General features: G+C 35.1%; 2 protein-coding genes across 2 annotated transcripts in view; one reads left to right on the top strand and one right to left on the bottom strand.

Moving 5' to 3' along the window:
• LOC124959625 (tripartite motif-containing protein 43-like) overlaps positions 1-10,225 on the top strand; it is a 30,088-nt gene extending 19,863 nt beyond the window's left edge. Inside the window, 2 exon segments of the mRNA XM_047518008.1 lie at positions 7,081-7,304; positions 9,936-10,225. Coding sequence (XP_047373964.1) covers positions 7,081-7,304; positions 9,936-10,225 — 514 coding nt within the window.
• Positions 10,226-11,516: 1,291 nt separating this feature from the next.
• The window catches only part of LOC124959624 (KRR1 small subunit processome component homolog), a 29,640-nt gene continuing 28,017 nt past the window's right edge, over positions 11,517-13,139 (bottom strand). The window contains 1 exon segment of the mRNA XM_047518007.1: positions 11,517-12,459. Coding sequence (XP_047373963.1) covers positions 11,517-12,459 — 943 coding nt within the window.

The raw sequence follows: 13,139 nt of genomic DNA, 5'->3' as shown, positions 1-13,139 counted from the left end.
ACAAATACCTTTATTTATTTATTTTTATGTGGTTCTGAGAGTTGAACCCAGTGCCTAACATATGCTAAGCAAGCATTTTACCATGGAGCCACAACCCGAGCTCTGTTAAATTTATAGAGCCTTTATAACAAGAATTTCCTACTCTAATAATGCTTCTGAAAATACTTAATTACATTTGCTTTTTTAACATTTTTGTGGCACTGGAGATTAAACCCAAGGGCACCCTATCACTGAGCCATATACACAGTCCTTTTTGTTTTTCTATTTGGAGAAAACATCTCACTAAGTTACTGAGGTTGGTCTCGATTTTGTGATCTTCCTGCTTCAGACTCCCAAGTCATTGGCATCACAGGAGTGTGTCACTACACTCAACTTGTTACATTCACTTTATCTTTCAGATATGAAGACCTATATTAGAATCATTATAACCTGGGATATACAATAGAGAAATGAAATCAGGTGAGAATTCTGGACTACTTGCCAATTATGTGGAAGATACAAGGCTCTCCTGTTGTTTATTCATTCACTTCGTTTTCTCTTTTGGCAGAAGTTTAACTCTTCATAGAAATAATAAAAACTGATGTGGAGAACATACCCGTGTGTTGAGTTTTAATAAGGCAGATGAAATTGTAAAAGGGAGAGTTACAAATTGAAAAAGAACATCGTCCATGATTCAATGCTGAGAAAGTCCTAAAATGAAGGATACCCTGAGGAAAACAACATCAAGGAACTAACCGAGTTGGCAAATATAGTAGCTGAAGGAAACGAGGAAATTAAGCAAAGGAATGATGACAGCATCAATGGAGTGCTTGCCCTGAGCCCTCCATGTTACCAGCAGTATCCTGTTTATTGCTACAACTGTGGCTGAGGAGACTGTGGACTTAGAGGAATGCCTTCCCACTGCTCTGCTATCATCTCTACTTTCATTCATTGTTAATGACCAGTGATCCAGGATCATGTGTTAGTGTCAGAAATGTTATTTTGGCTTCCAGCTAAACTACTGGTAACGTGTGTGATCGGGGCTCATTTCTTCACTTCTCTTTGTTTTTTATCTTATATCTCCATATGTCTGTGAAATAAAATTCATGGGAGGTCTTTGATTTGGGCTGAGCTCTCACACTAAGCCTAACAGAAGCAGCCAGGCACTGTGGCCCATGCTGGTAATTCCAGTGGTTCTAGAGGACTTCAATTATCAGTACAAAAAACAAAACAAAACAAACAAAAACAAAAACACTAAAAGACCGAATCATTACAGAGTTTAATCACAGTATCTGAGCTTGAATTAATCACAGAAGACTGTAATCTATTAACCAACTAAGTTGTGTCTATATGTCATTTCCATTTTCTATAAATGCTGTGAGATGAAGTCGGGGTTCCTGAATTTGTTTTGTTCTGGGGGATTTTCTGTTTGAGAACTGCTTTTGTTTTGTTATTCATTGCCCTGTTTTATTTAAAATTGCTCAAATAAATAATTCTGAATTTAATTAAGATTTTTCTTTTGATTTGTTGAAAGATAAAATTTCAACCAATTTGGTTACATAATCTAATTGACTTTATTTGCACCTCATGAATTTTATCTTGTCTAAAAATAGAGAAATGCAAAAAGAAAATGAAAAGCAGAAATAGACACTATGCCAGGTGCAACAGAATTGATGGTTTTTGTAAGGTAGTTTGAGCAGAAGCTAGGGAAGGGCATAAGACAAAGTGAACTGGTTAACATCACCTTACTTTCCTTGTGGGTTAAGGCAAAGAACATTCTCATTGTGTTGGCTAAAATTCGCTTGTTTAGTTGTTTGGCAGTTCTTTTCTGGTTGCTCAAAAGGTCAAAAAAAAATTGGTTTTGATTTAGTGATGTGGGATATTAGCATATGTGACTCCATTTTGGTTTGGACTGTTGAGGACTAATTCAAGTCAGCAGAATCCTATTTGTTTTATTTAACAGGTAGAATAAACATTTAAAAAAATTAATTATATACAACTACAGTGTACCATTTAAAATATGAGAAAATATTTATGTGTCAAATTTCTATTATTTTGTTAGATTTAATTTCAATTATTTTTTTCTAGTGGTGCTGTGGATTGAACCCAGAGCCTTAATGCATGCTAGACAAGCACTATATCAACTCTGCTAATTTCCACTTCCTTAATTCACCAGCCTGGAGTCTTCTTTCCTTTGAAAGTTTGAAGAAAAAAGAGAGGCTGATTCCAGTCCCCGAAAGCATATAATTTTTTTCAACCTCAAAATCTTACCAAATGAAAACTCAGAAATTTACAAGGATGTCTTTGATTTAAGCTGGGAGTTTAAATTCAGCATTTCCTTAATTGAGAAAATCTAAGGAAGTACAATTTTGAAAGAGAGGAACAAAATTGAGAGAGAACTACTGGAGGGAAATGTAATGTGGAAAAGAGATCAATGATAATTATTTCTTTAAATTATTATTATTATTTTTTGTACAAGGGATTTAACCCAGAGGCACTCAAACACTGAGACACATTCCGAGTCCCTCTTATTTTTTATTTTGAGACAGAGTTTGTTAAGTTGCTTAGGCTGACATTGAATTTGCAATTCTTCTGCTTCAGCCTTCTGAGTAGTTGAGATTATAGGCATGCACTACTGCTCCCAGATCCTTCAAATCAATCTCTCAGAAAGATCATTTGTTCATTCATGTGATCCCTTACCCCAAGCCACTTGGATTTCTTTCTCGTCTTCCTGCTTTGCTAGTCCATTTTCAATGAAATTTGGGAAACACAAGTAACTTTACATTACCATAATTCTATTCAGAAATGGAAAAAGAAAAAAAAATTGAGCGGGTCCCAGTGACCCATGCCTGTAATCCCAGTGATTCAAGGCTGAGACTGGAGGATAATAGATTTTGAGGACAGCCTCTGCAATTTAGAGACACTCAACAATTTAATAAGACCCTATTTCATAATAAAAAGGTCTGTAGACGTAGCTCAGAGGTAAAGTGTCCCTGGGTATAATCATGAACACCAAAAAAAAGAAAGAAAGAAAGAAAGAAGTTTGCAAGGGGTTATGAAAGGATTATGAAGAAAAATTCCTGTGGTTGTGTAGGACCATTCTTTGAGGATCCATTTAGTTTTTAGAGAGCTGGAGTAGTTCAGTAATTCAGTGAAGTTTTGTCTTGTTTTGTGGTAATGCAGATTGAACCCGGGGTGCTTTACTACTGAGCTACATCCCCAGTCCTTTTTTTTTTTTTGTATTTTGATATAATCTCTCCTTAAATTGCTGAGGCTGGCCTCACACTTGTGATCCTCGTTACTCACCCTCCCAAGTTGATGGGATCTCAAGTGTGACTCACCTCAGCTAGCCAGGGAATATTCCTCTATGGAGTAAAGGAAGCATTGCTTCAGTAGAAGTTCAGAGCAATCTGACATCATTTCTAATACATCTTTACTAAAATCTTTCTTTGAAAGTCAGGTAAGAAGAAACTGTAAGAGGTTGGAGATATAGCTCAATTGGTAGAGTGTTTGCCTCCCATACACAGGGCCCCAGGTTCATAGTCCTCAGCACTGCAAAAGAGGAAAAAAGCAAAAAAAGCTGTAGAGGTTGTTACATTCCCCAGGATTCTTTTCCTAAATACATTTCTGTAATTCTATATACTATGTATCAACAAATTATTTTTTCCTAGAAAATATTTTAAGTTTCAAGTAAATAATATTTAGTATTTTTCTTTGACAATTATTCAATGGTATGCTTATATTTTGTAAGCAAAACTTGTACTAATGATTTTATATTGTAAACATGTCTACTATCCTATGTGTTACTGCCTTAAATGTTCATCTAGATTTGAAGAACCAGGTCACGTGTCTAAACTCTTTTTAAGACCTTATAAATGTCTCATGTTTTTATTTGTTCCTAATTGATAGTACAATTACCTGGTCTCCTCCCCTTTTTTTTAAGTGGTAACATCACCCAAAAAACTTTTACATCTTTTACATCCATTTCCCTTTTCAAGGAATCATTATGCTCTTAATTTTTAAAATGTACATTTTAATAAATATATATCTATTAGTTTTCTTTGATGTTCACTTATATTTTTTCAGTAATAAACTTTAAGGCATTTGATCATTTGTATTTCATTTTATTTTATTTGATCATTTATTTCATTTTTGGGCATCTTTTGAACCCATGTGTTTTTATTTGAATGCTCCCTGCCAAAGAATTGAAATATCTTTCTGAACCTAGCATTCTTGAGAATATATTAACTATGCCTTCACAGTTGAATGTTTTTTGGTGAAATTTGTGATTCCTGGCTCCATGTTTTCTTTTAATAATTTAAACACTACTCCATTTTCTATTGGCAGACAGTGATACTATGTCAAAGTTTGATCCTAATCTAATTCTCATTCTTTCAAAATAATCTCTTTTTTTCCTCTGAAAATTTGTGTATAGTTCTTGCTGCCTTTGATATTCTTATACCACAATATTTTTACCTTTTTTTTTTTTTTTTTGATACCAGGAATTGACACTGGGAAGTCCTAACCACTGAACACTTTTTATTTTTTTATTTTGAGAGAGAGTCTTGCTAAAAAGTAAAAATAAATATATGCTCAACTCACCAATGGTAGAAAATGGCCACAGATGTGACAACCTTGTAATGCAGACCAAAAGAGAAGTCAAACTAATGCTGTGATATTGAGTGATTAAGAAAGGTACTTTTTTTGGCTAATAACATTAGAATTTAGAAATATTATGAATTAACAATATTTTCTAAAACTTATTAATTTTGAATATTTTATTAAGATTTAAATATATATTTTTCCAAATTCCTTAAGTAATAATGCAGCATTTGTCTCTTTTTTATCTCTAAGATTATGTATTTTAAAATATAATTAGCATCTAGGAACAATGAATTTTCTGGACTTTCAGAACCTTTGTTGATTATGAAAGATTCAATACTATTACTATTGAAAAGTATATAATGCATGTTTTCAAGGGTTCTCCCAAATCTAAGCTTTTGTACACTTCAGTTTAATGAAGTTGGGTGGGGAACAGTTTTGATGGTAATGGTCTCTAGTATTCATGGGATTCCTTTCTTTAACAAAGCACATTTAAAAATTCAGGTTAATTAAATACTTAAAATAATAACATTATAAGCATAAAAATATAAACTCAATGTATTCTTTTTTCTTCTTTTTTATCCCCCCACTTTTATTTTTCCATTTGGGCAGTTGTAGGGATTGAACCCAGGGCCTCATTTGTGCCAGGCAATCACTCTACCACCCAGTCATCCATGTAAACACTAGCTTTTTGCCTCTTGTCCTCTGTAGGAATCTGCCACTTTCATGAAACAATGGAAATCTGCATTCCTTTTGTACTTACTGTAGTTTTCCTTTTGTTATTGACATATGACATGCCAGTATAGGTATATGGGAATCTCAAGTATCTTGCTGAACCACATACGCAACCCAGCTCACACACAGGTAACCAATGTATTCATCCACAGATCTGGAGGAAGGAATGTCTGAAATTGAACGTGTGGTCTGGAGCTAGGTGTGGCAGTGCACACCTGTAATCTCAGTTACTCCAAGACGGTAGCAACAGGATAATAAGTTTGAGGCAAGTCTCAGCAATTTAGCCAGCAACATATCAAAATAAGAAATTAAAAAGGGCTGCAGACATAGTTTAGTGGTAAAGTGCCCCTGGGTTTAATCTTTAGTACTGAAAAAAAAATCAATCAATCTATCTATCTATCTATCTATCTATCTATCTATCTATCTATCTATAGATAGATATTATATATATATAGCAATAAGTTTTTAAATGGATTCTCAAGTTATTACCATTGAAATATCTAAGAAGTTTAGTCTCCTGGTTATTTTATTGTAAGTTTTTGTCTATGTCTATATCTATTCATAGTTTTAAAATGTTTCCAAAATTAAGTCATATTTAATGTTTTTTGTTTTGTCCTCTTTTGTTGTGCAACTGAGTGTTGAACCCAGGAGAAATCTAGCTCTGAGTTACATTTCCTGCACTTGCTATGTTGTTTTGAGACAGTGTTGCCTCAGCCAACCTTGAATTTGGAATCCTTGTGCCTCACTCTCCCAGAAAAACTTGGATTACAGTCATGCACCCCTGCACCTGGCTGTTATTTAGTATTTTGTTAAGCTAGTCACTTATTCAAACATTTCATCATCTTAGCCTTTCCAAATAATAACCCATTATTACTTATATTAAGTTAATTACTAGTTGGTAAAGAAATAAAAATTTTAAGTGGACAAAATGCAAAATATTGAAGCTGCTAGGTCTGGTGACATATGCCTGTCTTTGCAGGAGAATCTCAACTTTGAGGTCAGCCTCATAACTTAGTGAGACCCTGTCCCAAAATAAAAAATGAAAAAGTGCTAAGGATGTCACTCAGGGGTTAAATGGGTCAAGTGCCCCTGGATTCAAACTATGGTACCAAAAAAAAACCCCCAAATCTGATATGACCAAATAGTCTTTGTTCATATATCATTGTTTAAATCAAATGTCTTTTGGCCAATTTAAGTTTACTCAAATTGCTTTCAAGAAGATCATTATTTTTTTCTTTTAGTGCCTATATCATATTCCTAAATTCAAAATTAAATCAGTCAGGATGCCAGATATTCAAGTCTTTACTTTTACATTTTCAAATTACCCAAAATAAACATTGATATTTTGATTTTTGTTTCCAAAGTCTGGTAGAAATTGGTCAGGAGTGAAGGGATTTCAATGGCCATGATTAAAGTGAAGGTGACATAAGATCCTATATAATAATGAAGACAGGGCAGAAATTATGAAGGGAAAGATTTATGTTCAAATATCATATTGAAATATTATCAGGTATAGAAATAGGATTGGGAGAATGTGATACCACAGAAACTTAGACATGAATTTGCCTGTGGGTATTTTTTATAAATCAGTGAGTGGGTGGGAATATAATTCAGTGGTAGACAGCCTGCCCTGGGATCTATGCCCAGTGCCAGGGAGAGAGAGATCAGCAATAAGAGGTGTTTGTGATGTATTCTCAAGATTTGAAAAAGAATTAATGGAATCCAAGAATGGATCTTACTTTTTTCTTTATGTTCATTCTCTAGCTTGCAGAAACCTAATCTGGATGGGGCTTCAGGAATCCTAACTAATATAAAAGCTTCCCAAAGGAAAAAAATTGTTCTCTTCAGAGGCACTTGCATTTGGCTAGACTGCGGAAATCTTAAGAAGTTACAGTTTCCATCCAGAAAGCCCAGAAGACACAGAACCCCTGAGCCACTTGGATGGATTTTCCTGCAAGCACTTATAACACCAAATGCAGAATCTTCAGGTGAGTACAGAGTTCTGAGTAGATGAACTCATATTTTATCTTTAACTTTTTTAAAATTTCAGGTGTCAGAAGGCTAAAGACTTTCCAAATAAATGCTATAAACCTGTTCAATAGAAATCATGTAATTTTTTTGAGTTCATGCTTGAGGTACAGAATTTGAACCTATCATTGTTTTGAAATGTAGAAATAAATGCATTTTATTTTATGTTCCATGTGTATCCAAATTGTAAATTTATGGAGAAAAAAATTTTTGGTATCATGAAGTTTTATTTTGGGCATGGAACCTAAACTTAATGGGAAAACATTGAAGAACATGTAAAAAGCTATTATTGAGAACTTCAGGTTGCAGCTTAGTTCTTTCAAGTGCCCAATGGCAATCCAGAATCTGGTGATGTCTATGGATGGATGATATTGGTAAAGCAATTAGGTGCCAGAAGTGAGCGGGTTTTCAGTATTCATTCTGGTTTAGAAATGGGAATATTGACTACCTCCACTCATTTATTTTCAAGGCACAGTGTATTGGATAACACTAGTTTCCATTTTTTAAAGTTGGAGTTTGCATATTTCCAAATGTGGACGACTTTTGGGTAGTAAGTCTGATATGATTGTGGGGTGCAGTGCTCTTACACACTTTCCCAATGTTAATTTTATATATCTCTTTTTGAATATAAAAATTTAGAATGTATCCTATACTATATTAATTTTTAATAATCGTCACTTACAAAATAGTTGGAGATTAAAGACAAACTACTTTTTTTCTTTGGAATGATTTCAGAGTAAGTTGTGACCATAAACAGTATTTGGAATCATCCTTGCAGTTGTCTTTCAACTTTCTTGGGTGAATGTTACTTTTATCTCAGATACTCTCTCTGTTCTATGATAGTTTGTTTTTTATTTTCATTTTTCTAAGAACATTAATGAAGGAGGAATTACACTAGACAAGACAAGATTGGAAGAGAAGAGTAGCTACCAGATCTGCCATGTATTTAATTCTCTTCGGTAACAGATGTTCTGGAGAGACTATAGAAAGCAAAGATTTCATTGAGACTTCAGTATAAGAAATAGAAAGTCAAATAAAATTATCAGTGTTATAGTTCTCCTGAAACCTTGCTGTTTGAAAGAGGAGATAGTATGACTCTCTAAGACCCATTTGTTTCCACCTGCCAGGGTCTTGGAGCATCTGTCTGTCAGTCAATCACTTTTACAGGCTCACCTTTCAACCATAGTACACTGTTACAGGCTTGTATGGGGAGCCCACTTGAGTTCATTGAGTTTTGTTATTCTCTTTCCAACTCCTTATCTGTAACTTTAGTCATAACTGTTACGTCTACCCTTAGAAAGTGGCCTCACTTAGGGCACTACAGAAGGAAGTCCTTTCCCTTTTAGTCAGTTCTCTTCATTTTGTCTTTTTACTCTGTCTCCAGGGCCTTTGTTATCTGAAGCTTTTTGAGGAGACTGATGTTTGTATTATTGAGTTCTATTTAAAAAAAGCTCTGCTAAAATTTGGCAGAAGCAGCCTCAGTTGGAGAAGTAGAGATTTCAAATACCTCAAATGCAGTTTATAAAATGCAAGCATAAATTTTATTTTAAAAGTAGATAATATTCCATTTTCATTGTTAAGATTAAACTAGTCAAGAAACATATTGGAAGTGAGTTTTGATTTTTTTTCTTTAGTCCCTAATGAAAGAGAGTAACTTTCTTTCTCTTTTTCTTTAGAAATTCAGTAGTACATAATACAGGACTTTTAGAAATCATTTATCTGCTGAGTTGTGAGACTAAAGGAGTTGGAGCTCCTGTTGAGGTGTTTGCACAACTGAGACTTTTTCAGTGGCCCAAAGAGAAATCTCAAAATTGCATCACACCAGTCAAGACCTCTGATCTGACAAAAATCCTGAGGTTACTGGAAAATATGGAGAATAATGTCCCATAAAATGACAGAGAAACTTTCAAGATGACCCTGTCACATGGGGACTGAGAAGAAATAGCTTTAAGGCATTTCTCTGCAGGAATGTGCAAAGACAAATGGTTAAAGATGTCTCACATAGAGGAAGTTGCATACATTGAAAGAATTAGTTCTGGAAGCCAAGGAGTACATTAAAAATCCCATGAAAGGCAAAAAAATGTGAGAAACATCCAGACTTCCCCCCCAAAACCCTGACTGCTTATATCCACTTTTACAAGGAGAAGAGGTCCCAGAATTCCCAAGCGCATCTGGAAATTTACAACCAGGAATTGACCAAGGTCCTATCTGAGAAATATAAGAAACTTCAAGAACATATAAAACAGAAATATATTGAATATTTCCAGAAGGAGAAAGGGGAGTTTGAAGAAAAACTGACTCAATTCAGAGAAAATCATCCTGATTGAGCCCAGAACTCCAAGACATCTCATGTCTAACAGAGATGCCAAACTGAAACCCCAAAGAAGATATGAAGAAATGTGAAAAAAATGTGAAAACTCTCCTGGAAACTGATAGATTTTTGAAGGTGAAATTTCATGGAGAGTTCTTGAAACTTCCATTAATGGATACTACAAATTTCATGAAGATGTATGGTCAGGTAGGGAGCTGCAGGATTTGCCCCTGAGGGAGCACATGGTAGAGATTGGAGTCTCTGGCAGCATGTCCCACAGTGCCTGAAGGAACGTCTAAGACACAGACCAAGAAGCTGCAGAAACAGTACAGTGTAGACCAAGACCTCTGGTTCAGGACTTTGTCACCTAAGGTGAATGAGGCATACAAAGAGAAAAGTTATGGGAAGCAGAAGAACATGACGAGGATCAGAGATCTGAACCCCAAGTTCAGAAGAATACAGCAGCAGTCCCAATCAGCCGAGGGTCTGCAAGAAGACCTGGTAGAGAAACTGGAGTTGAAGTCTCCAGGGAGGGATTCACAAGAGACTGCACAGATGCTGATCAACTAACAACTATCATTCCTCATGGGGATCCAAAGAGAATAAGAAGAAAGACTTTGAAGAGGATGAAAGAAGTGACTCTCCAGACTCCAGCAGTGGAGAGGAAGATGGAGACGGTGTCTGAGGGCAGTGACTCTAGCTCATCCCTCTAGGGGAATCCTCACACTTAAACTCCATCTGAACTTTGTTGATATCCTAAATTGTTATGGTGAGGGAACTTTCCATCAAAAGGAAGGAGTACAGGTTGGAAAGAAGGGAATGTGGAGTAGTACATTCTATACCAGTTTTCAAAACATGGGATACAACGACCCTTCTGACAGAATAAACATAGCGGTTACCAAGTGGAATTCCACACAACTAAGACTCTAAGAATACAAAACAAGAGGATTGAGCTTTGAAAGGCACAGAGGACTAGACTGAGTTTTTTTTTTTTTTTTAACTTTTTATTTTGAAATATATTTAGACTTACAAAAAAGGCTGTGAAAACAGTGTGAAGAGTTCCTGTATACTCATCTAACTTCCTCTTATGTGGCCTAACTACATAATATTTATCAAAGGTAAGGCACTGATCTTTATTAAATACTATTAACCAAATTACAAAACATATTCAGATTTCATCCATTTTTCCTGTGTAAGTTCTTTTTCTGTTCTAGAATCCAGTCCAGGAATCCACATTGCATTAATCATGTTAGTCACAGCCTGTCTCTTTAGTATCCTCCAGTCTATGACAGATCCTTGGTTTTTCCTTGTCTTTCGTGACCTTGGTACTTTTGAAGAATAGTGGTCAGATAATTTTTAGACCATCCTTTAATCTGGCTTTTTCTGCCGGCACATCATGATTAGAATAAAATTGTAATTTCAGACTGAGTATTCTTTTTTTTTTCTGAAAAACTGGCATTTATTTTCCTCAAAACCAAATGCTGGGACATGATTATGTTTAAAAACTAACCTCTGAAATCAGACTTCGATTTAATGAAAAATTACAATAGTCACATTCCCAAAGTGTATATATAAAAACACTTAAAAGTTTCTCCTAAACTCATGCTTAGGCAAAACCTGCCTTGAACTGATTAGGTACAATGTATAAAAAGACACATATAGCACTTTCTAGCACAAAAATTTTCAAAACACACAAGAATAGAATATATTTAAAAAGAATATTATTATATGAACAAAAGCAACTCAGAAATATTATTTCTCACACATAAGGCAACTAATGCCCTGGCATCTTTCAAAATCCTTTACAAAAGGAGATAGCTATATAAGTTCTAGTTCAGGGGGTTTGGTTATTTTTTTAATGTTACTTTTTCTTTTCATCTGCTTCCATCTTAAGCTTAAATTCTTCAGCTGTAAGCACTCCCAGTTTCTTGTTCTTTGCTTTCTTAACCTTTTCTTTGATGGCAGCCACATCAATTTTAGTTTCAGTAGATGCTTCCTTAGGTTTCATAACTGTTTTTTCTTTAGGTGGAATAAATGCTTTGTTTCTTTCCTCTTGTCTCTTACTGAGAGCTTCTGCTTGTTTAGCCTTTATTGCTTCCATTTTTTGTCGCTTCTTTTGATTCGCCTTCAAAAAGTATTCACCACTAGCCAATTCTTTATCAATCTGACTTTCTGGTTGTGGTGGTGGAAATGGTGTGTATGCTTTCTTAACAGTTTTCTTCTTTGGTTCCTTGTGTTTATTCACATTTTTGTGTTTGAAGTGTGGCAAGAATCTTTCCCAACTTTGTGATCATAATTCAGAATCTTTTGCCAACTCTTGTCTAATCGTTAAGGTTTTAATGTTATAAATGGGATGAATATTCTTCATAGTGTATAGAACTACTTTTCGAACCTCTTTTAAGCCACTGAAAGGTCTAATGGCTGAAACTGTATTTCCCTGCACCATAATGTAACAGTTTGTTAGGAGTTCCAATGCCTTCAAAGTAGAGCCTTTTGGACCAATAAGCCGTTGTCTTCTTTTTACAAATCGTTCCTTATTTCTTACTAAGGAACCTATTTTAATGATATGGCATGCGACATCATCCTGAAGAAACCGTACTGCCTGTTCAAATGAAACACTCCTTGCCAACAGTTTTATTAAGTCTCTGGCCCTAATGATGACATATGGGTCAAAAGTCTTCTTAGTAGTACAAATAGTCATGCTGCCCTCAATCAGGTCCAGAGTTGCTTTAACGTGCTCTGTTCTCCGACTTCGACTTCTGGTTGCAAAATTCACTTTTTCCAGCTGCAGTAACTGGCCGGCTCTGCACGGAAGACGCCATTTTCAAATTGCCTCCCAGACTGAGTATTCTTGAAGGAAGTTTTGCTTTCACTTTCTGGGTTCCAGTGATGGTAGAGGGACACCCATAAACCTGAGATCCACTGCCTTCTGAAAGCTTCCCTCAGCATTTTTGTGCTGAATCTGGAATGAAGAATACTGGATGGTAGGTAGGATAGATTTATTAAAAAAAAACAACCAACACCTGGTATCACTCTCCCACCTGGAAGTGGGCAGAGTCATGCAGACAGAAATACCTCTATGTGTATATTCAATTGTTAGTTCTCAATGACGTTTTTTCACTAATTAAAAAAAAAAAAAGGAAATTAAATTAAAAAAAAACCTTACCTATTTTGTTTGAAGATGTTCCTCCATAGAATCAAAGTGTTATAACTTTGGGAACAGTTGCTGTAATCGATGTCTGACTTTATTCTGAGCAGAAGCTTCAAATCCTTACTATTGACCCAGGTGAGTGAATCTCACCTTTATAACTCAGGATAATTACACAGATATAGACATAATAAGTATATTACTCTGTGATTTTACCTGATCTGAGTTCATGCACCAGTTTCACAATGCATTAATTACTTTGGTTTACAAGTGTTTTCTAATGTATATGTAAGACTAGGACCTTCTTACAATTTCCCTCTGAATATTCCTTGCTAT

The sequence above is a fragment of the Sciurus carolinensis genome, chromosome 11 (genome assembly GCF_902686445.1).
Source record: "Sciurus carolinensis chromosome 11, mSciCar1.2, whole genome shotgun sequence".
In the NCBI taxonomy this organism is placed as follows: domain Eukaryota; kingdom Metazoa; phylum Chordata; class Mammalia; order Rodentia; family Sciuridae; genus Sciurus; species Sciurus carolinensis.
This window is presented reverse-complemented; position numbering and strand designations above follow the sequence as displayed.